This window comes from Mastigoproctus giganteus, chromosome 11 (genome assembly GCF_048544385.1).
Source record: "Mastigoproctus giganteus isolate SK-2022 chromosome 11, ASM4854438v1, whole genome shotgun sequence".
NCBI classification, from domain to species: Eukaryota; Metazoa; Arthropoda; class Arachnida; order Uropygi; family Thelyphonidae; genus Mastigoproctus; species Mastigoproctus giganteus.
The window spans coordinates 173,364,797-173,390,367 of record NC_143585.1 but is presented as its reverse complement, the minus strand read 5'-3'; the positions used below and the strand labels follow the sequence as shown (position 1 = coordinate 173,390,367).

Here is a 25,571-nt window from a genome sequence, read left to right as displayed (position 1 = left end):
AGAAGAACTGTTAACATACTCAAATCACTTAAATCATACTGGCCTATATGCAATATAATTAAATTGTTAAAAGGTATATGGATATAAAAAATAAACTATGAACTGACAATTTGACACCAGTAGCCCTTGTGCCATTAAACTTAACAACAACAACAATGGAACTGTGGAGGAATTCACAGTAACAATGATGATATCCACAAGCTAATTTGTCATTATAATCCTGTAGGTGAGTGCTCAAATTTCACTTCCACAAGTCATGGTGGGGAGTATACATTGGTTCATTATTTTACGTTTCAGACTAATTGGGATATTGCTCCTCAATATGTGACTATATTTCCTGAATGCTATCCATCCAAAATTTATTGTTCTCTTGACTTCCAGCCATTTATCATTATTACAGCCAATGACTTGTCCCATATGACTCCACCTTTTCAATTACTGCTCCTTCAATCATTATATCCCTTTCTATTACATATACTTTTTCATCATTACTTCTGTTTTAGCCATATTCATCTTTAGTCCAAAATCCTTACTAACTCTGCATAACGGATTAAGATTTTCCTGTAATTCTTTGGGATCATGGCTTATGACCACAAGGTCATCTGCAAATTGTAAATGGTTTATGTACTCTTCATTCACATTGACTCCTTTCTGTGACCAGTCTAATCTTCTGAAAGCTTCCTGAAGGGGCAATAAACAACTTCGGAGATATTGTTTCCTTGTCGAACTCCTCTTTCAATTTTAAACTTGATACTGTCTTTAGTCTAATAAAGGAGGTAGTGTTCTCATATATTTTCTTCAAAATCATAATATATGGGGTATCTATGCTTTGTCTTTCCAGTGCCTGAAACATTGCCTTATGCTATATGAAGTCAAGTGCCTTTTCATAATCTGCAAATGCCACACATAACGGTAAATCCTGTCCTAAAGCCAGCTTGCTCTTTTGGTTGATTTTCATAAAGTATTTTTTTCTAATCTGTTAGTAATGACCCTTGTGAACAACTTGTAAATGTGGGATAACAAGCTAATTGGTGTATATTTTCCAATTTCTGATTTATCTCCTTTCTTATGCAGCAAAACTATGATTGTATTATTCCACTCCTTAGGCATCACCTTTACTAATGCATTTTGTGAAGAGTTTTGCCATTTTTGTGTCATATCTCTTCATACCAATTTTAACAACTCTGTAGTAACTTCAACTTCCTCTGGGGCTTTCTGATCCTTCATTTTCTTTAATGCATCTTCTTCCTCATCAGGAAAGATATCAGGTATGTCGTATGTGTTACTAATTTGTGATCCATCTTCCCCACTGCTGGCATCGTCCCTTTGCTCCTTGTATAATTCTCTATAGTAGTCTTCTGCTATTTGAATTATGCCTTCTCTGCTATTTATAAGTACACCATCGCTATTCTTCAGTTTCAGTATCATTTGTCTTTCTGTATTTCTGCTCATGGCTGCTGATTTAAATCCTTTGTTTTCCCTTAATGCTTGTTCTACTTTTCTTGTATTAAACCTTCTTATGTGTCCTCTTTGAGTCTCTTTCTAATGGCTCTGCATAACTCGGTATACTCAATTTTCTCCATATTAGTGTTTATCTTGCCCTTCATTTGTCTTCTTCAGTTCATCATGACAAGTGTTCTTGACTAGTTTTTTCTTGTTTGGATTTCTTTTTAATTATATGTTTCTTGGGCGTTATCACTTTCAGAAAGTTGTAATATTCCTTGTCGATACCTTGGTCCTGAGCAGTCTGCAGAAGTTCAAACTTGTTCCTAAGTACCAGTATATACTGCTTTTTTCTCCACTTCTGTTATCTCAAAGACCATATTATTTACTCGATTCAGTTTTTTCCTTTCTTTTCTTACATGTTTTTCAAGTCTGCATCTTACTATTCTGTGATCACTTCCAACATTTACCTTGTTGAGGACGGTAACATCATTCATGATATATCTCTCCATCTGCTCTTTATGTCTCTTTCCTATTATTGAGTGGATGACCCTTGACGATCCGCACAAAAGTGTTCACTTCCCATTAATATGTAAAATCCAAACATCACATTCAATGATTTCAGAAATCCACCTAAAATGGAAATTTTCAAAGTAGATTGGGCAAAGTACTCTTCTTGTGTGTTCTTACATAATCAGATCATTAATCCTGTCCTATTAATGCAGTTAATGATCACATTGCAAAATAAATACTGGCAGCTGCATCTACTGCGATTCTACCATCACAGTCAACCATCCATTTAGTCATAAATTATTCGTGGAACAAAGAGTACAAATAGGGTGCAAAAAAAAAAAAAAAAAAACAACCGCGCGTGGAATCTGTATCGAAAACTTCTTATTACCGACAATCTTATAAACTAAAAATGGACTTAGAGTTAAGGCTGTCATTTTGGGAAGAAAGCTGAAAGATATAAACTAAAAATGGACTTAGAGCTAAGGCTGTCATTTTGGGAAGAAAGCTAAAAGAGACACTTGGATTCGATTTGCAAGCCCAATTACTAAAAACACTGATAAGAATAATATTGAGAAAAATTAAAGAGCTAAATGGCAAATTTTCCCCATTATCCAACCCCATTTCTCAACTGGATTGATTAGGATCTTTACACTCTCACAGAGATTGCAAATACCCTGGGAACTGTATTTTCATATCAGCATTAGCAGAGGCATATGATGAAAGAAAGCAAGCATATACAGCATCAACCAAAAAATAAACCCCTTCCCATTTCACCCATCCATGCCCTCCAAAAGTTTGTCCACTCCTTCCTTGAATTTATTTAAGCTATCAACTTCCACAATGGCAGATGGCATTTTATTTCAGCAATCAACTACCAGCTGGCTGAAGGCAAATTTCCACATTCCACAGCTGTCTTTATTCAATTAGGGTTAATGTCCCCTCAGGATTGTAATCTGAGCAAGAGGAAGATTTTCACTTTGGATTTGCCTGATCAAACCGTTCCAGGCCTTATACACCTCAATTAGATCACTTTGCAGGTGCCTAGTCTCCAGACACTGCAATTTGGAGAACATAAGCCTTTCTTCGTAAGCGCACCCCCATTGTTGCCCAACTCGACATCCTTCCTAAAATGAGGCCTCCAGACCTGTACACAGTACTTAAGGTGTGGCCTGACCATTGCCTTGTACAATGGGATAATCACCTCTTATCCCTGCAAAATTCCTGTATATCATTGACAAGACCCCACGACCTGCTCTGACAGCCTGTCTGCACTGCTCAGAAACTTCATATCTGACTGTACAATTTCCACCAGATCTTTTTCATTCTCCACTACTCTGAGTGTAATACCACAGTTGCTATGTTTCTCTAGGGTTACTGCTACTCATATGCATTACTTTGCATTTATAAATGCCACTTCCTGCCCATCTGCCCAACTTTTCTAGATCCTGTTGCAGTAGCATACTGTCATTACTGTCACTATCAAATCTTCCACATCATCTGCAAACTTCGACATTAAGTGTGATATACCTTCATCGATATCAATGATAAATATGCAAAACAACGATGGGCCCAACACCGAACCCTGGGGGACTCCACTAATAACATCAGTTGCTGTACACTTCTTTCATTCCTGAGTCATTCTACAAAAATGCTTTTATACTATCTATTTAAATTGATGGTACATTGTCAGTCAATCAGTTTTGTAACAATTTGGTATAGGTCTAGTTTGCTACATCTGCACTTCATTGATATTTACTCACAATTGATGATACTGATAGCAAATGTTTTTGTATCACTCACTTGATAGCCCAATGTTACCAGTAAACATAGTTTGCTATGTTGCTATTTATCTCTTAATCTGTCTTAAAATAACTCCTTCTGTTTACAGTATTGTTATTTTTTGAATAGTCCTCACTAATAATACTTTTTATTTCTACTGAAATAATGAACAATCATACAAAAAATGTTCAACATAACATTACACAATATTATGCTTATTTTTGTAGAATCAACATGCAGTAGGTACTGCTCTTCAAGTTTTTCATAATCTTCAAATTCTTCAGACTGTTGTATGGAAAATAGTGGATGATTTAAAAACCAAGCTGCAGAAGGATATAAAAGCGGCTTTGGATTCAAACTCTCTGAGCCAGAACAATGCAAATGATAGCAGGAATAAAGGTAACTATTACAGTAAAATTTGCCTTGCATATACAGTTCTTCCTTAAGTTTATTTAAGCTATCAAATTCCACAATGACAGATAGAAGTTTGTTCCAGCAATCAACCACCTTCTGGCCAAAGGCAAATTTCTGCACATCAGTTGTACAACTGTCTTTCCTCAATTTGAATTTGTGGCCCCCTCAGGTGCGTAATCCAAGCAAGAGGAAGAATCACTCAGCATTGAGCTTGCTCAAACCATTCACTTCAGAATACACCTCAGTCAGATCACCTCGCAGGCGCCTAGTCTCCAGTTGCTGCAATTTACAGAACTTAAGCCCTTCTTGGTGAGAGCAACCCTGTGTTCTCCTCACCCATCTCAGTGTCCTTCTCTGTACTCATTCCAGCAGCTCTACATCCTTCTTAAAATGTGTTATATTTTTTAAAGCATTATAAGTTTTTATGATAGAAAAATATAATGCTTCACAGCATTATATTATTATTATTATTATATTATTCAAAAGCTTATGAGTTTTAATGATGAAGTAGAAATGCAGGAAAGAAAAGGGAGGAAAAAATTTTAAAATGAAAGTTGGCACCATAAGTTGATATGACAAAAATTATATAAGAAATTTCATTTCTGGTGAATGTGTGGGAAATTGAAATTTTATAGACCTTATATTACATTACAAATCAGGATCAAGTTGATGTTGTGACATGGCAGGAATCTTTAGGGAAAAATCTTAGAAAAAGTGATTATCCTTGATGATGAGGCTAGGGGAACTAGAAAAGAACAACAAATATGTGAAGAAAATGAATATTATAATAGCGAAGAGAGTGAGATTGACTTCTTACAAGAATAGTTAATAATGTCAGTACCAATATTGTTGGATATTGAAATTCCAGATATCAAGTTATCTGTATGCAGGTGATTATTTCACTTTATTTAAGATCATTCAAAGAAGGAAAATTTAAGAGTGGTAGAGAATGAAAGGGACCTGGGGGTGGATGTGCTGGCAGATATGAAGTTTTCTGAGCAGTGCAGTCTGCAAGAGTAGCTCATTGTGTCTTGTCAATGATATACAGGAATTTTTCTAGCAGGGATAAGGAGGTGATTATCCCCTTGTATAAGGTAATGGTCAGGCCACACCTTGAGTACTGTATACAGGTCTGGAGGCCTCATTTCAACTAATTAACTGGAATGAGTACAGAGAAGGGCAACAAAATTAGTGAATGGAACAAAGGGCTGCTCTTACGAAGAAAGACTTAAATTTTGCAAATTACAGTGTCTGGCGACTAGGCACCTGTGAGGTGATCTGATTGAGGTATATAAAGCTTTGAATGGTTTGAGCATGCTCAATGCTGATGGGATTCTTTCTCTTGCTCAGAATAATTACCTGATAGAGGATGAATTCAAAGTGAGGAAAGACGGGTGTAGGATAGCTGTGCGGAAGTTTGCCTTTTCCCGGCTGGTAGTTGGTTGGTGGAACAGACTTCCATCCTTTGTTGTGGAAGTAGATAGCCTAAATAAATTTAAAGAAGCTCGGCTGGACAGGTATTTGGAACGAATGGAGGAGTGAAATGGGAGCGTTTTTTTTTTTTTTTTTTTTTTTTTCCCTTATGCTGCATAAGCTTGCTTTCTTGCATCATATGCCTCTACTATTGCTTATCACATTATCTTGAGCCTTTTGCTTTGCTGCTCTGATCTCAGGCATGATTTCAATTCAAATTCAGTATAATTTAAAATACTAAATACTACACTTAACTTATAACCTAATGCAGTAATATCACCATGCACCAGTTATGCTATGAATTTTGCATTATTGAATATATATTTCAGTATTGAGCTTATGATAAATGTATTAAATGTATATTCGGAATACATATAACCAAGTTAAGTTATATGTATTCCATATCTCCTATGAAGTTTAAGTTATATGTATTATGCCGTAATGTTACATTTATAAATTCTAAGTAGTTATATAATACATTATAAATTTAACTATCTATTGCCAACCTACTTGATTCGAATAACCTATTTGTGATACTATTTCTACACCAAATCACAGATACTAAAAGGTGTATAAATATTAATGTTATACATTATGGCCTACATGATAAAGTTAATTTATTAAAACTGTATGTAGTGCTATAAATTATAGTTTATATGGATTTTCTGATACTGATTGCACTGCTACAAACTACGTAGAAATCACCAATATCTGCTATATCAATACTAAACAATTGCGGTAAAGGCTAAGTATGAGAAATTACTGTTTGTGGGAGGAAAGAACAGGGACAAGTAGTGTTTCATGTATGTGAATACAAAGAAGAACAAAAAATAAAAATCATATAGAATCCTCTTGTAATTGTTGTGGAAGAAACTGCTCAGGAGAGTCTAAGCAGTCAGAAATTAACAATATTGAAATTACAGATGATTTTTATTTGGAAAATTTTTAAGTCTAAAAGCAAGCAAGGCTTCTAATTGACGTCATGCACCCAAAAATTTTGAAAGCAGCATTGTGAGAGTTCATTAAACCGTTAAGGTTAATTGTGAGAGCACCATCGTACTCGGGAGAGATTTTCTGTATTGGAGAAGTGCCATTGTATCAATAATTTATAAAGGCAGTTCAGAGAGTGAGGTGGGTAACAACTGACCAGTCTGGCTCACTTAAGTTGTAGGGAAAATCATGGGGGTGGGGGGGGGAATTATTAAGTGCACAACATAATACAGGAATATTGGACATAGTGTTACTGATCATGCGGCAGCAGGGCTACCCCACCTCCCTGGCCTGCATCTATTTTTTGACATAATACAACTCTATAAATGCCAGATAATGTGGAAATTGTATTGTTTATATAGCATTAGGTTATGTTGTTCATCTGGCCACTCAGCCTAGGAGCACGTGGAGCACCACCGACCTTTAGTTTTTGCTCTGTGTGTGGGGAGCCATGCCTGGAAGTAGCAACTCTGCCAGGGTGAACCTTGGCATACCTGAGTAACAGAAAGGACACCCCACGAGAGAGAGAGAGAGAGAGAGAGAGAGAGAGAGAGAGAGAGAGAGAGAGAGAGAGAGAGAGAGAGAGAGAGAGTTTGTTTGTTTGTTGGAACAAACTATGGGGGATAACAGATTGAGTGTGTACAACAGGTGAAGGTGGTGGATGCTAGGGAGACGTCCACCAGAAATATGGAAGAATCAGTGACAAGAGGTGCACTGGTAAAAGCAAATTATAGTGATTTGGTGGCACTGAAGAAGTCTACGTGAAGATTTTGAGTGTGGCGTCAGTAGAATTGTCAATGATCTGGTTGGGTGGAAGGAGCGACCCATTGAGGGTTCCCCCAGGGCCTAACTTGAACCTATGCTCGAAAAAAAATTTCGCCCCTTATGGCCTATCTTTGAAGTATTTGGTCCCTAGGCAAAATATTTTCCGGGGCCCTATGCCTTAATTTAATAGTAAAAAAATAGGGCATAGGGTACTCGGAAAATTGGCGCCTCCGTAGCCAGGTGGGAAGGCACAGCAGTGCGTAGCACACGCTTCTTGATTAGACCGGGGTTCGAGCCCATCACCACCAAATATGGAGGATGCGGAAAGGTTAGGGAATGACCACCGCATATCCCGGAGCAATATGACCTTAGTTGCTAATGCTCCTAAAAGCCAAAACAACAACAACTCGGAAAATTAGGATTACACAATCAGTATGAAAATGTAAAGCAAATAAATCTATATTTATTTCTAAGGAAATATGGATAGAAGCTATATTGCAATTTGAAAGTATATTTTATTTGCAAATTTTATAAGGAATACAAGCACTCATGCTTGTCGTTACACTACCATATCACTGATTTTGACCATGTCCATTGCCATTGGCCCCGAGTGCCAAGCTTTTTCCAAGTGATTTAAAGTGATTATATAGTGTGCTTCTATATTATATTTAGTTTATGACATTTATAGTGATCTTTATTTTCTGTACTTCATAAGTAGGTTTTGCTAAAAGGATCTAGTAAACTATCAGAAAGGAAAGTCATCTTTCTTTTTTTTCAAACTTACCACCAACCCTACTAATTTATATCTGCTGCTTGGTCACTTGATGGCACCGCTCTTGCCTCCTCATGGTGGGGCCAGAAACCTGGAAGTTACACTTCCAGGGCTAAAAAGAGCAAAACATGAGTAATGAAGTCACTACACCCCAAGGGACTTCAAAGGAGATCCCAATAAATCGAACTGGGATCCTGAAAATATTGCCAAAAGATGAAAAGACAGGAGAGGAGACATTAGGAAAGAAATCCCCATTTTTCATCCAAAAAGTCTTGGAAGGACTTGCTGGAACACAAAAAAGTCAGGCAACTCAGATCTGGGGATTTGTTAATTGAAACATCCAGTACCAGACATTCAGAAAAGTTACTGAATGTATCGAACTTTCAAGGCATACCAGTAGTGGTAACCCCCATAACACCTTAAACCCTTCGCGGGGAGTAATCTCTGAATGGGACCTCTTACTCCTTACCGAAAGGGAAATCAGCAATGAACTCTAAAATCAAGGAGTGATGAATGCAACATGGATTTCTATTGGGAGAGACAGAAATGTAATACCAACCAAAATCCTAATTATGACATTTAATACACCAAAAGTCCCACCAACTGTAAAAGCAGGATATTTGAACTGCTAAGTAAAAGAATATATCCCAAATTCCTTGCACCGTTTCAAATGTCAAAAATATGGACACGGGCAGACTGCATGTAGAAGTACACCGACATGTGCGAAATGTGGATCCAAACAACATTAGATTGAAGACTGCCCAGCTCCAAAATCAAACTGCTCCAAAGTGTCCAAATTGTATAGGAGACCATTCTGTCTACTCCACAACATGTGAAAGATGTAAAAAAGAAAAAGAAATACAGAAATACAAAACTAATCACAATATTACATACCAAGAAGTAAGAAAAATGATCCAGCCAACTGGCATTAGCATTAGTAGAGGCATATGATGCAAGAAAGCAAGCTTATGCAGCATCAGCCAAAAAAAAAAAAAAAAACACTCCCATTTCACCCCCTCCGTTCGTTCGAAATACCTGTCCAGCTGAGCCTTAAATTTATTTAGGCTATCAACTTCTACAACAAGGGATGGAAGTCTGTTCCACCAAACAACTACCCGCTGGCTAAAGGCAAATTTCCTCACATCTATCCTACATCTGTCTTTCCTCAATTTGAATTTATGCCCTCTCAGGTGATTGTTCTGAGCAAGAGGAAGAATCCCATCAGCATTGAGCATGCTCAAACCATTCAACGCTTTATACACCTCTGTCAGATCACCTCACAGGTGCCTAGTCGCCAGACACTGTAATTTGCAAAACTTAAGCCTTATTTCATAAGAGCAACCCTTTGTTCCATTCACTAATCTTGTTACCCTTCTCTGTACTCGTTCCAGCAGCTCCACATCCTTCCTGATATGAGGCCTTCAGACCTGTATAGAGTACTCAAGCCTGACCATTGCCTTATACAAGGGAATAATCACCTCCTTATCCCTGCTAGAAAAATTCCTATATATCATTGACAATACACCATGCGCTACTCTTGCAGCCCATCTGCACTGCTCAGAGAACTTCATATCTGCCTGCACAACCACCCCCAGGTCCCTTTCACTCTCTACCACTGTCAGTGTAGTACCACACAGTTGATACGTTGCTCTGGGGTTGCTGTTTCCCATATGTAGTACTTTACATTTGTCAATGTTAAACTTCATTTGCCACCTCTCAGCCCATCTGCTCAACCTTTCCAGATCCTGTTTTAGCAGCATAGTGGCAGTAGTGTCCTTAACAACCTTCCAACCTTTGTATCGTCTGCAAACTTGGACATTAAGCTTGATGCACCATCATCAATATCATTTATAAATACAGAAAACAATAATGGACCCAACACTTAACCGTGAGGGACTCTACTAATAACATTAGTCCACGATGAGCAGTGGCCATTGATTACCACTCTCTCTCTTCTCCCCCTCAACCATCCCTTTATCCATAGCAGCAATTTGCCTCCAATGCCACACTTCTCCAATTTGTGCAGCAGTCTTCCATGTGAATCATTATCAAAAGCCTTTCTAAGATCCAAATATATAATATCAAAGTTATTCCCTGCATCCAGTTCTTTTGTGACTGCATCATAGTATCCAATCAAATTGGTCAGGCAAGACTTTCCCTTAACAAAACCATGCTGTATCCGAGCTATAACTGAAGTCTTGTCTAGATGATCCTGCAGTGCTTCTTTAACCAGTCCTCCATTAATTTTCCTAGAACAGAAGTTAAACTCACAGGTCTATAATTACTTGTGTCATCCTTTGATCCTCCTCTGCGAATTGGGGTCACATTTGCATATCTCCAGTCTATGGGTACCTCCCCTGAGTCCAAAGAAGCTCTCATAATTATGGCTAAGAGTTTGCTTACTTCCTTTGCTGCCTCCTTTAATATAACTGGATAGATCCCGTCCACCCTGGGTGACTTTTTTATGTTTATCCTCAACAATTTCTCCTTCACTTTCCTCTCAGTGATAACAAAATCATCTAGCTCACTGCCAGAGTTTACTTCACCTCTGACATTTCCCTTCCTGAATAACTCCTAATATGTGTGTGAATGTAGATGCAAAATACTCGTTTAGTTTGTTAGCCATCTGAGCAGGATCCTAAACTGTTGAACCATCAATATCCAGTGGACCAATCTGATTCATCCCTTTCCTTCAAAAGTTTACATAGGTAAAGAACTCTTTTCTGTTTTTCTTTGCATCCTTTGTCAAGGATTTCTCATAATCTGCCTCTGCTTGCCTAATCTCCTTTGTGACTTTTTTACAGACCAGCTTATATCTGTCATAGGCTCCCATGTCACCAATTAATTTATATGTATCCCATGCATTTTTCTTCTCTGCAATGTGTCTCATTAGTTCATCTGACATTCATTTAAGCCTAAACCTTTAACAATATTTCTTAGTTGGTATGTAAAGCCTAGTAGCTTCCAAGATAAGTTCTTTGAATGCTTCCCATTTTGAATTTGCTGTTGGTAACATCATCAGTTGGTCCCACTGTATAGAATTTAAATACTGTCTCAGACCATCGTAGTCGCCTTTACGAAAGCAAAAACCCTTCCCTTCCCTGATGGTAGTTACCTCTGAGTAAATCCCACTTCAGCACACTGTGATCACTATAACCAGTAGACCAATGTACGCACAAATAGAGGCCAGATATAAATCAGTTGAATGTCAAACTGAAATCTCAGTTCCTCCAAATGAATCTTTAGAAGAAAAGGGGTATTTAGAAGAAAATACAGCCACTCCCCAATTAACCTAGGGGTTGCGTTCCGAGGAACGCTATATAAGTGAAATGTTACGTAATTCGGAATTTACCGAAATAAGCATTTAGGGAATCTGATAGAAGCAAAAAAGAAATGTTCAGTGAACATGTAAATAGAATTATTTATTCAATTTTTTTATGTCATATGCTGGAAAAATTACAAAAGTGTACAATATTACAAAAATTTAAAAATTATAAAATTACAAAAAAGAGAGAGGAGACCGGCATAATGTCAGCAAGTTTTACCTTTCGACCATCATTGCCAGAATTAACTCTCCAGCTGATAAGCAATCTGCTGTGGAATTTGAGGGCTGTGAAAATTTTGAAGGGCTTTTTTTCCAACACATCACAAAATTTCTCTGCAGCTGCCGAATTGGCACTCCCAACTTCATCGCATCACATACTTTAATGTTTTCGAAACCAGTGTGATGCTTGAACCTATTAAACCACCCATTGCTTGCCACAAACTTGGCTTGGGGTTTGCCATATTTATTGTTATCTTCATAAATACTTCTTGCTTGAATGGCCATTAGATTCAGGGGCACTTGCTTTTGAATCTGATTTTCCATCCATATTAATAATAGCTTTTCTATCTTCGATATAAAACCTGAACGCTGCTTTGTGATCACTGTTTGAGTGGACTGGCCTTGTGTGAAATACGTTGATACTTGAACATGTTCTTATATACGTGCACTGTCCCTTAAAATAGTATTCACTGTTGAAGCAGCAAGACCTAATTCCATGCAGTAGATGACAAACTTTGTCCTACTTCGTACTTCTTAATCATCTTCATTTCTAAATCAATTTTGTTTTGTTTCATTTCCTAGCACTGCCAGCACTTGCACTTTCCATTGGTTACTTTTCCCTTCACCACTGCAATAAGTAATTAAAAATGAAGAGAAGATTCTGATATTTATGTTTTTTATATGATTGAAGATTTCAGTGAAGGGAGAAACACATTTCACCATAATAATGTAAAAACCACACAATTCCCATTATTGGGATTATTGCAAATGCAATAAGATCGAGTTTACTACCCATTTATAATTAGATGCACTAACAGAAAAGCCCAATAAACCGGAAAGCAATCTGCTGTGGAAAGTCTAAATTGTTTTTACTGTTTTATGGTAATGACCACCAGAAATGTGTTTTAGAAAAATATCACAAAGGCATTCGAAATTATTTCTTATAACAATGAAAGTGTAGTGTAATTTCCATTATAAAAATGACCTTTTAGAGTTAAATAGCTTAGTTATGTAGCGAAAATTTCAACTTCCGAGGGTCTTGTAGTGAATTACCAAGAAAACAATGTGTTATTGAGTTCACATTTCCATCGTACCTATGTGATGCAAAATATGCTTCCACAATTTTTTTAAGTTTGCACTGGCCAGCAAAAACTTATGTAAAGTCGAATTTCCATAAGTCGAGTATTACATAAGTCAGGGAATGGCTGTAACTTCTACACAAACATACAGTATGGCTTTGACCTCACAGGTCTACACTAGACCACCTAGTTAGGATAGAAGCCAACATCAGAAATGCATTTATCAGATCACAACATATGGTAACCATATTTTTTGACATCAAAAAAGCATATGATACTACATGGAGATATGGGATCCTACGAGACATGCGCTATGCTAGACTCAGTGGTAATCTTCCTATGTTTATCCAGAACTTCCTTATGAACAGAACCTTCCAAGTCAGAATACAAAGTGCTTTCTCCAAAATCTACAAACAAGAAGAAGGCGTTTCACAGGGCTCAGCCTTGAGTGCAACTTTGTTTGCCATAAAGATTAATTCGATCACAAATCAACTGCCTCCCTCCTTCAGTCTTGCATGCACTTTATGTTGATGATTTGAGTATCTCTAGTCAGTCCCAGAACAATCGAGAGGCAGTTACAATTTGCAGTCAACAATATAAGTAAGTGGGCACTAGATAATGGATTCAGCCTATCAACACAAAAAACAATGTGTACATTTCTGCTACAAAAGAAATCTCCATCCTGATCCTGAATTAAAATTAGAAGGCCATAATATACCAATACAGCCGAAAGCAAAATTTCTTGGGCTAATCTTAGATAAGAAACTCACATTCGTGGAGCAAATCCAGGAGCTGCATAAAAGCTGTACAAAACAGCTGCACATACTTAAAATCCTTTCATCAACAGCATTGTGGAGCAGACAGATATTCCTTATGACACCTATACAAAGCTAATTAGATCAAAGTTGGACGATGGCAGCCCAGTGTACGATTCAGCACGGAAAACAGCTCTGAAATGGTTGGACTCAGTTCATCATAATGCACTGTGTATAGCTGCTGGCGCCTATTGTACCTCTCCCATATAGTCTCTATGCCGAGGCCAGTGAACCACCAGCCGAATATTGAAAACTGGGTTTCTAGCACACGAAAGTCGAGAAAAGAAGAGCCTACTGGCTAGACTAAGAATCCGACATACTAATATTGCTCACTCTTTCTTGTTGTGAGCAGAAGGATCACCATGATGCCAGACTTGTGACACTATCCAGTCAGTCCAACACATTAATAGACTGTCCTCTTTATGCAAATGAATGCAAACAAGCCTTCAAAGATACTTATAGGACACATCACATCATTACCCTAACAGACCTCTTGAATGATAGACATGACTTCACAGATGTTTTTACCTTCCTTAAAGCTATTAGCATTAGCATTAGTAGAGGCATTTGATGCAAGAAAGCAAGCTTATGCAGCATCAGCCAAAAAAAAAAAAAAAAAAGTAACATAAATAAATAAAAATAACCACTTCCACTTCACCCCTCTGTTCGTTCGAAATACCTGTCCAGCTGAGCCTTAAACTTATTTAGGCTATCAACTTCCACGACAAGGGATGGAAGTCTGTTCCACCTACCAACCACCCGCTGGCTAAAGGCAAATTTCCGCACATCTATCCTACATCTGTCTTTCCTCAATTTGAATTTGTGCCCTCTCAGGTGATTATTCTGAGCAAGAGGAAGAATCCCATCAGCATTGAGCATGCTCAAACCATTCAAGGCTTTGTACACCTCTATCAGATCACCTCGCTGGTGCCTAGTTTCCAGACACTGTAATTCGCAAAACTTAAGCCTTTCTTCGTAAGAGCACCCCTTTGTCCCATTCACCAATCTAGTTGCCCTTCTCTGTACTCGTTCCAGCAGCTCTACATCCTTCTTGAAATGAGGCCTCCAGGCCTGTATACAGTACTCTAGGTGTGGCCTGACCATTGCCTTATACAAGGGAATAATCACCTCCTTATCCCTGCTAGAAAAATTCCTATATATCATTGACAATACACCATGCGCTACTCTTGCAGCCCGTCTGCACTGCTCAGAGAACTTCATATCTGCCTGCACAACCACCCCCAGGTCCCTTTCACTCTCTACCACTGTCAGTGTAGTACCACACAGTTGATACGTTGCTCTGGGGTTGCTGTTTCCCATATGTAGTACTTTACATTTGTCAATGTTAAGCTTCATTTGCCATCTCGAAGCCCATCTGCTCAACCTTTCCAAATCCTGTTGCAGCAGCATAGTGTCAGTAGTGTCCTTGACAACCCTGCCAACCTTCGTATCGTCTGCAAACTTGGACATTAAGCCTGATATACCATCATCAATATCATTTATAAATACAGAAACCAATAAAGGACCCAACACTGAACCCTGAGGGACTCCACTAATAACATTAGTCCACGATGAGCAGTGTCCATTGATTACACTCTCTGTCTTCTCCCCCTTTATCCATAGCAGCAATTTTCCTCCAATGCCACACTGCTCCAATTTGTGCAGCAGTCTTCCATGTGCAACAGTATCAAAAGCCTTTCTAAGATCCAAGTATATAATATCAAAGTTATTCCCTGCATCCAGTTCTTTTGTGACTGCATCATAATATCCAATCAAATTGGTCAGGCAAGACTTACCCTTAACAAAACCATGCTGTGTCCTAGCTATAACTGAAGTCTTGTCTAGATGATCCTGCAGTGCTTCTTTAACCAGTGCCTCCATTAATTTTCCGGGAACAGAAGTTAAACTCACAGGTCTATAATTACTTGTGTCAGCCTTTGATCCCCCTTTGTGAATTGGGGTCACATTTGCACATCTCCAGTCCATGGGTACCTCCCAGGAGTCCAAGGAAGCTCTCATAATTATGGCTAAGGGTTTGCTTACTTCCTTTGCTGCCTCCTTTAATATAACTGGATAAATCCCATCCACCCCAGGTGCCTTTCTTGTGTTTATCTTCAACAATTTCTCCTCCACTTTGCTCTCAGTTATTACAAGATTCTCTAGCTTACTGCTAGAATTGAATACACCTCTGGCATTCCCCTCGCTGAATAACTCCTCATGTGTGAATGTCGATGCAAAATATTCATTTAGTTTGTTAGCTACCTGAGCAGGGTCATCAACAGTTGACCCCTCGATCTCAAGTGGACCAATCTGATTCATCCCCTTCCTTCTAGAGTTTACATAAGTAAAGAACTCTTTGCTGTTTTTCTTCGCATCCCTTGCCAAGGATTTCTCGTAATCTGCCTTCGCCTGCCTAACCTCCTTTGTAACTTGGTTACAGATCAACTTGTATCTATCATAGGCGTCTGTGTCACGTGTTAATTTGTATGTATCCCATGCATTTTTCTTCTCTGCCATATGCCTCATTAGGTCATCTGAAATCCATTTAGGCCTAAACCTTGAACAATATTTCTTAGTTGGTATGTAAAGCCTAGTAGCTTCCAAGATAAGTTCTTTGAATGCTTCCCATTTTGAATTTGCTGTTGGCAATATCATCAGTTGATCCCACTGTATAGAATTTAAATACTGTCTCAGTCCATTGTAGTCGCCTTTACGAAAGCAATACCCCTTCCCTTTACCCCTAATGGTAGTTACCTCTTTGAGTAACTCCCACTTCAGCACACTGTGATCACTGCCACCTAGTGGTTCATTTATCTGCAGATTCTTAATGCATGAAGAATCACTACTGATAATCAAATCAAGAGTATTACTCCCTCTAGTTGCCTCCCGAACATGCTGATGTAGAAAACAATCATCCAATAAATCCACAAAAGCCTTGCTAATGTGTGAGTGACCAGCCCCCAAATTCCAGTCAATATCTGGGAAATTAAAATCTCCCATTATAAGACTCTCTGATTTACTGGCCCACTCTATTTCTCCGAACAGTTTCTTATTATACTCATCAGAGTCATTAGGCCTATAGCACACTCCTACTCTCAATTTTGATCTCCCAATGCTTATGTCACACCAAACTGACTCGACACTGCACTGTCCAGCGATGTCGACTGGCTTCACTTCCTTGGATTTTGTGTTTTTTACTAATAGCATAACCCCTCCTCCCTTCCTATCCTGTCTATCCTTTCTGTAGACATTGTACTCCCCAAATTCCAGGTCTGCATTCCTTATATCTGTGTGACACCACGTCTCTGAAATCTCCACAATATCTGCCTTTGATGTTTTGAGCAATACCTCAAATTCATCAAATTTATTTACTAAACTCCTAGCATTGGTGTACAAGCAAGTATACATGCACCTATTTCTATTCTTAGCTACCCTAACACAACCCATGTGTTTACTTGTACCCCAATGATTCCCAGCAGTCTCTGAAATATCCTGCATCTTATTTTCCAGGCTGCGGCTCATTCCAATAGAAGCAGTGCAAGAATCACTTTCACCTCTGCCAGTGGCTACTGTTAATCTATTAGTCCTTGTATCCCTCCAATCTAGCAGTTTTCCGACCCACCTAACACTGCCTCGATAGCATCAGCAAACATTCTTGCACCCTTTCTATTTAAGTGTATCCCATCCCTGTGGATAGGACACATCACATCATTACCCTAACAGACCTCTTGAATGATAGACATGACTTCACAGATGTTTTTACCTTCCTTAAAGCTATTAATTTATACCATCTCCTGTAAGGAAGTAAATATAAGCCACAGACTAACCCAATGAGGTACGAATCAGGTTAAAAGCAATTTAATCCAAAGTAAACACTTCTGAAACACATTATACCAAAAACTGGCACATTTTTTATGGCCCATGTCCATGCGCCACTAAAACCCAATACAAACCAAACCATTGCCAATTATGGGTCCCCCTCAAAGTATGGGCCCTAGGCACATGCCTAGTTTGTCTTGGCCTAAGATAGGTCCCCTTACACACACACCCACTGATCATGAATGGGGTATCCAGCCACAGCACAGGGATGTTTTCACTCATTTGTACATACTCGTTTTATATTTTATATATTTTTTACACATATCCAGGAGCATAACCAGGATTAAACTAATTAAACAGTCTCTCACTCTTACACAAGTACTGTACATGTAAGGCAACACAGTACATGCTTTCACCTATCACCCCTAAACTGGCAAAGGACTTACATATACAAACATGTGTTCATTCATTTATATTGATAAGTAATGGCAAAGAATTTATAAGACATCCTGCTCGTGTGCTCATCACCCATACATAAAACTAATTCAGCTTCCTAACTGGGATATTGAGGTAGAAATGGAACTGAATATTGGAAGCTACACAACACAGTTTTGTTAAGAGAAAATCATATTTAACTAACTTTGTTAGCTGTTTTGATGCAGTTACTGATGAGCTGGATGTAGGAAATAATTTTGACATTGTTTATTCGGATTTTACCAAAAATCTGGCTCGGTTCACCATAATACATTAGTTATGAAAACAGCAGGGATTATCTTTATTTTTGATATAGGATGCTTCTTTTCCAACCAACTCTCCTGGTCCAATGCACTAACAATTCATTGTGAAGGCGATCTGTTGTTTTCATAATATAATTGAATATAGGAATTATTGCGCACTTAATAGCTCTATTATCAAATAATACAATAGTATACAGGCTGGAACGTATTGGAATCATGGGTAAAATTGTAAGGTGGATTGCAGTGTGGCTGCATTGCATCAACAGAGGGTTGTAAATAATGGTTGCTTTTCAGATTGGTCTAATGTTAGAAATGGGAGTGCCCCCCCCCCCCCCCCCAAGAATCAATTCTGGGCCACTGTTATTTCTAACTTTCATAAATTAAACCGACAAAGGATAGAGTGCATGATGTCAAGACTAGAGAGTAGTTAGTGATCAATGCCTTTAGAATGACTTGGATTGGCTTCATGAATGTCCAGAAAAGTGGTGGCTATATTTTAATGCAGCAATATGCAAGATCTTATACTTGAGGAATAGCAATGCCAAAATAACGTATACACTTTTTTTGAGTTGAATTAAAAACGTTGGAGGAAGAAAAGGATTTGGGAATTATGATATTGTTCTATAGGAAGTTCTTTGAGCAGTGTAGACAGGCAGCAAGGATGGTCCATTATGTTCTAGCAGTGATTTTTCTACATTTTCTCTTAAAGGTAGAGAGGTAATAATCCTGCCATATAAGATATTTGTAAGGTGACCCTTAAGTACTGTTTTCACATATGGAGATAATACCTTAAAAAAAAAAAAAAAAAAAAAAAAAGACATTGAGCTTCTTAAGAGAGTTCAAAGGTGGTTAGCCTGCCTGGTAAGATCTTCAAAAAGATGTGCATGTGGGGAAAGACTTATATATGTGGGAATATGTGGGCTGCAGAATGTGGTAGCTAAGTACTCTAGATGCAGTTGGATTAAAGCCTGTAGTGCTTTTAAGTGTATTTGTAAAATGAATGATGAAATTTATTTTTATATTTTTTAGGTGTTATATTTTTTTAATTATATGTGACTGGTGACATTATGAACATTATCAGTTTAGGAATATAATAAGAAATGTATATCTTCTCGGGCTTTATTTACCTAGGACATTGCAATTATTTTACATGATTTATATGCCATTGCAATTTAAATTTAAGTGAATTTGCTGTTGAGTCAACTTCTATTTCAGGTAGCAGAGTAAGTTTTTAACAAGTGCAATTAAAAGATAGTTATTTTGTTACATAAAAATGTACATTTTAGCTTTAAGAAATGCACCTGATTGCCAAACCATTTATACTGTTTCCTCTTATAACAAATACATCAATTTTAGGAGGAATCCCAGGAAGAGCCAGTATGCCACTGCCTGGAAGCACAGCCACATTTAGAGCATCTCTCTGGATTAATGTAGAGAATATGATGGATCATATTTATACTTCATGTAACAAAGTAAGTTTTAATTCTATTGAAAATCTAGATTATTACTCCGTGACATAAGTGTCAGTAACTATTACACACATCACTTATATCGTTTGTCAGAAAGGTGGTGACAGGAAAATTCATTAGCAGTGGCAAATGATGCAAGAAAGAAAACTTATACAGCATCAGCAAAAAAGAAAAAAAAAAAAAAAATCCCATTTTACCTATTAATTTGTTTCAGTAGTTTGTCTAGTTCTTTCTTTAATTTCAACTTCCCCAACAGATGGAAGTTTGTTCCAACAATCAACCCATTGGCTAAAGGCAAAGTTACACACATCTATTCTGCAACAGTCCTTCCAAGATTTGAATTTGTCTCCCCTCATGTGTGTGGAGACGAGCAAACTCCCATCAGCATTGAGTTTGCTCAAACCATTCAAAACCTTAAACACCTCAATCAGATCACCTCACGGCACCTCCATAGCCAGGTGGGAAGGAGCAGCAGTGCGTAGCACACGCTTCTTGATTAGACCGGGGTTCGAGCCCGTCACCACCAAATACGGAGGATGTGGAAAGGTCAGGGAATGACCACCGCATATCCCGGAGCAATATGGCCTTAGTTGCTAATGCTCCTAAAAACCAAATAACAAACAACAGATCACCTCACAGGTGCCTAGTCTTCAGATGCTGCAATTTGCAGAACTGAAACCTTTCTTGGTAAGAGCACTCCTTTGTTCCTTTCACCAATCTCTGCCCTTTTCCGTACTTGTAAGTAAAATGAAGTCTCCAAAATCTGTAGAATGAAGCCTCCAGACCTTTATGCAGTACTTAAGATGTGGCAAGATGACTCAAGATCTATTTATCCTTGCTAACAAAATTCATGTATATCATTGACAAAAGCTCATGAGCTGTCCTGGCTGCCTGCCTACATTGCTAAGAAAGCTTCATATCTGACTGCACAATTACCCCCAAGTCTTTTTCATTTTCCACTAGCTCATTAAGTTATCCAAAATGCATCTGCAGTCTTATTGAACATCTTGTTCCCATCCTGATACTATACTTCAATCTGTTGAACTTCTGCCACACACTCCTTCAACAGTTTATGAATTTCAGGTTTTTGCTATTTATTGTTTCAATTTTGAGCTTGGTAGGAATGCAGCAGATACTTCTTTCTTTCTTTCTTTTAGGAAAAATCAAACTATAATTGACCTTACCTTTCTAAGGACAGCAACCATCAAGATGACTATGCCAGCATATTATGCATTACTTCTTACCTTTCTTAGTACAGTCTGTCCTCGTATAGCACGATAGTTGTGTTCCTAGAAAACCTCGTGCAATGCAAAATCGTGCAATATAAACAACAGGCCCTATGGGAAAAGTGGGGTTAGGTGCCGACCACCCAAGATTGAACACACATTTGGAACCAAAACATTACCAAACACAATAAATAATCGGGTAATTTTAATCGTTATAAAATACGTAATAAAAAATACAATATTTTTTAAATTATAATATAATAAATAATAAAAAAGAAATATTTTTTTATTATTTATTATATTATTATAAAGTATTTTTTTTAGTATTTTTTAATACTAAAAAAGTATTTTTACGAATAAAATACGTATTTTATTCGTAAAAAATTTATTATATTAAATAAAATAGTCGTAATAAAATACTTACGTATTTTATAATATGTTAAGTATAAATTATACGTAAGTCGTAATAAAATGCTTACGTTTTATTACGACTATTACGTAATAAAATATTGCTAATGCTTTTGCTTCTATCGTAAGCAAACTTGTTTTTTGTTTGATTTTCTATCCAAACAGATGACAGCCGTTCTATCTCTTCCAATTCTTGTGTCTTAATTACATTTAATTGTGTCTTAATTAATGGATTTTAATTACACTTTGAGTTGTTCCCGCTATGAAAGTTGTTTTTATTTTCTCCGCATTCTGTGTAATTCTCGGCGTCGCCTCATTTAGGTCTGCAGCACGTGCAATATCACATGGTCTTTCATTTTGCTCAAAGCGTTTCACAATTTCATATTTTTTTCTCTATCGACAGAGGCGGACTGGCCATAAGCCTTACCCGGGAAATCCCGGTGGGCCGGAGGCCGGTGTGATTTTGGCCATAAACCGTAGTATGAGGCCACTATAAATTTTCCCGGGTAACAATTTTTGATCCAGTCCGCCTCTGTTTATCGATAATTGCTTTTTTTTTTTTCTCTCTGAATCTGCAGTGTCTTCGCCAAGACGCTTCCTTTTCACACCTTTTAAGTATTTTACTCATTTTTAGGGAATAAAGCACAATTACAAAACGAGGAGGCACGCTTGATACACATAAACAAAGCTGCGCGCGTGTAGCAACTGAATAAACAACACCGTAAAGGCCGAGATACACTATTAACACCTCACATTTTACTAAAGCACATTTCTGGGGGGTTACTACCATAAAACAATTTCCAGTTGCGTTTCTGCTAGTGGAATCTGTTATAAACTGGTAGTAAACTCCATCTAATTGCATTTGCGATTATATCGATAACTGGAATTGTGTTGGTTTTTACGTTATTATGGTGAAATGTGTTTCCCCTTCACTGATATAAAACACATAAATACATTTTTAGAATCTCCTTCATTCCTATCGTGTTGCGTTTGTTTGGGGTGATTCCGCGTTCGACTGCCATTTCTTGTAAACACAAAGGCGAATCGTGCATAAGCGAATTCGGTTCGTGTTATATAAGATAATGTTCCCCTATTTATAAATCGTGTATGATCGAATTCGTGTAATGTAAACACGTGTTATATGAGGACCGACTGTATAGTAACCATCAGGATGACTATGCAAGCATAGTGTGCATTACTTTTGAAACTGCCCTTGTAGCCATTTTTAATATACGAGGTGACAGCTTAGTTACCCGATATCAGTGCAGAGTTAAGCATATGTGCTTAACTTTGTATTTGTATGAATTGCAAGAAAATACTCCCCAATATGGTAAATATTGCAAATTTTAATAGTTTTAACTTTTTGGATCTAATGTGACCATTCCGAAGTATAAACAAATTTTTTTTTTTTTATGATAAGTATCCACAATGTAAGACAAACCAAAAAAAATTTTAATATATGAAATTTGTATAAGTTAGCATTAGCAAGGGCACATGATGCAAGAAAGCAAGCTTATATAGCATCAGCCAAAAAAAAAAAAAAAAAAAAACCCTTATTTCACCCATCCACTCGCTCCAAATGTTTGTCAAGTTCTGCCTTGAATCTGTTTAAGCTATCAACTTCTACAACGACAGATGGAAGTTTATTCCAGCAACCAATCGCCAACTGGCTAAAGGCAAACTTCCATACATCTATCCTACAACTGTCTTTCCTCAATTTGAATTTATGCCCTCTCAGGTGATTATTCTGAGCAAGAGAAACAATCCCCTCAGCACTGAGCATGCTCAAACCATTCAAAGCTTTATACACCTCAATCAGATCACCTTGCAGATGCCTAGTCTCCAGACACTGTAATTTGCAAAACTTAAGCTTTTCTTTGTAAGAGCACCCCTTTCTTCCATTCACTAATCTTGCCCTTCTCTGTACTCGTTCCAACAGCCCTACATCCTTCTTAAAATGAGTCCTCCAGACCCGTATACAGTACTCAAGGTGTGGCTTGACCATTGCCTTATACAAGGGGATAACCACCTCCTTATCCCGGCTAGAAAAATTCCTGTATATCATTGACAAGACTCCATGAGCTACTCTTGCAGACCGTCTGCACTGCTCAGAGAACTTCATATCTGCCTGTACATTTACCCCAGGTCCTTTTCATTCTCTACCACTATCAGTGTGGTACCACAGAGTTGATACGTTACTCTGGGATTACTGCTTCCCATATGTAGTACTTTACATTTGTCAATGTTAAACTTCATTTGCCACCTCTCAGCCCATCTGTTCAACTTTTCTAGATCCTGTTGCAGCAGTGTACTGTCATTAGTGTCATTAACAACCCTGCCAACCTTCATATCGTCTGCAAATTTGGACATTAAGCCTGATATACCATTCAATATCATTTATAAAAACAGAAAACAACAATGGACCCAACACTGATCCCTGAGGGACAAAGGAATAATCACCTCCTTGTCTCTGCTAGCAAAATTCCTATATAACATTAACCTGTTCTGGCAGCCTGTCAGCACTGCTCAGAGAACTTCATATCTGACTGCACAATTACCCCAGGTCTTTTTCTCTCTCTCCACCTCACTGAGTGTAGTACCACAGAGTTAGTATGTTTCTCTTGGGATACTGCTACCCATATACAGTACTTTGCATTTGTCAATGTTAAACTTCAGTTTCTACTTCTCAACCCATCTGCCTAACTTTTCTAGATTCTGTTGCAGTAGCATGCTGTCTTTAGTGTCATTAACAACCCTGCCAACATTAGTATCATCTGCAAACTTCGAAAATAAACCTGATATACCTTCATCGATATCATTGATAAATACATAAAACAACAATGGGCACAGCACAAAACCCTGGTGAATTCCGCTAATAACATTAGTCCACCTAGAATAGTATCCATTTATTACCACTCTCTGCCATCTCCCACTCAACCATCCCTTTATCCATTGGAGTAACTTGCCCTTAATACCATACTGCTCCAATTTATTCAGTAGTCTTCCACGTGCAACAGTATCAAAAGCTTTCCTGAAATCGAAGTATATGATATCAATATTATTTTTAGCATCCAGTTCCGTTGTGACCACATCATAGTATCCAATCATATTGGTTAGACAACACTTCCCCTTAATAAACCCATGTTGTGTCTGAACTATTGCTGCATTCTTGTCTAGGTGATCCTGTATCACCTCTTTAACCAGTGACTTCATTATTTTCCTCGGAACAGAAGTTAAACTAACAGGTCTATAATTATTTGTGTCGCCATTTGAACCCCCTTTGTGAATTGGGGATACATTTCCACATCTCCAGTCCATTGGGACCTCCCCTGACTCTAAGGATGATCTCATAATTCTTCCCTTGCTGCCTCCTTCATTATAAATGGATAGATTACATCTGCCCAAGGTGCCTTTTTTATGTTTAACTTCAACAATTTCTTCTCCACTTTGCTCTCAGTTATCACAAAATCACTTAGCTCCCTATTAGAGTTTGATAAACTTCTGGCATTCCCCTCCTTGAATAACTCCTCATGTGTAAATGTAGACGCAAATTGCTCATTCAGTTTATCAGCTACTTCACCAGGATCATCGATAGTCGAGCCATCTATGTTAAGTGGACCAATCTGATTCATTCCCTTCCTTCTAGAGTTTACATAATTAAAGAACTCTTTGCTCTTTTTCTTTGTCTCCTTTGCCAAAGATTTCTCATAATCTCCCTTAGCCTGCCTAACCTCCTTTCTGATTTGATTACAGAGTAGCTTATATCTGTAGTAGGCTTCTGTGTCACCTGATAATTTATATGCATCCCATGCATTTTACTTTAGCATTAGTAGAGGCATTTGATGCAAGAAAGCAAGCTTATGCAGCATCAGCCAAAAAAAAAAAAAAAAACCACTCCCACTTCACCCCTCTGTTCGTTCAAAATACCTGTCCAGCTGAGCCTTAAACTTATTTAGGCTATCAACTTCCACGACAAGGGATGGAAGTCTGTTCCACCAACCAACCACCCGCTGGCTAAAGGCAAATTTCCGCACGTCTATCCTACATCTGTCTTTCCTCAATTTGAATTTATGCCCTCTCAGGTGATTATTCTGAGCAAGAGGAAGAATCCCATCAGCATTGAGCATGCTCAAACCATTCAAGGCTTTATACACCTCTATCAGATCACCTCGCTGTTGCCTAGTCTCCAGTCACTGTAATTTGCAAAACTTAAGCCTTTCTTCGTAAGAGCACCCCTTTGTTCCATTCACTACTCTTGTTGCCCTTCTCTGTACTCGTTCCAGCAGCTCTACATCCTTCTTGAAATGAGGCCTCTAGGCCTGTAT

The 25,571-nt window shown here is 38.0% G+C and overlaps 1 protein-coding gene across 1 annotated transcript in view; it reads left to right on the top strand.

Annotated features, from left to right (window-relative positions):
• The window catches only part of fws (Conserved oligomeric Golgi complex subunit 5 four way stop), a 372,604-nt gene that overhangs the window by 95,910 nt on the left and 251,123 nt on the right, over nucleotides 1-25,571 (top strand). Inside the window, exons 6-7 of the mRNA XM_090384621.1 lie at nucleotides 3,963-4,134; nucleotides 19,500-19,615. Coding sequence (XP_090240747.1) covers nucleotides 3,963-4,134; nucleotides 19,500-19,615 — 288 coding nt within the window. The remainder of the gene's footprint in view (nucleotides 1-3,962; nucleotides 4,135-19,499; nucleotides 19,616-25,571) is intronic.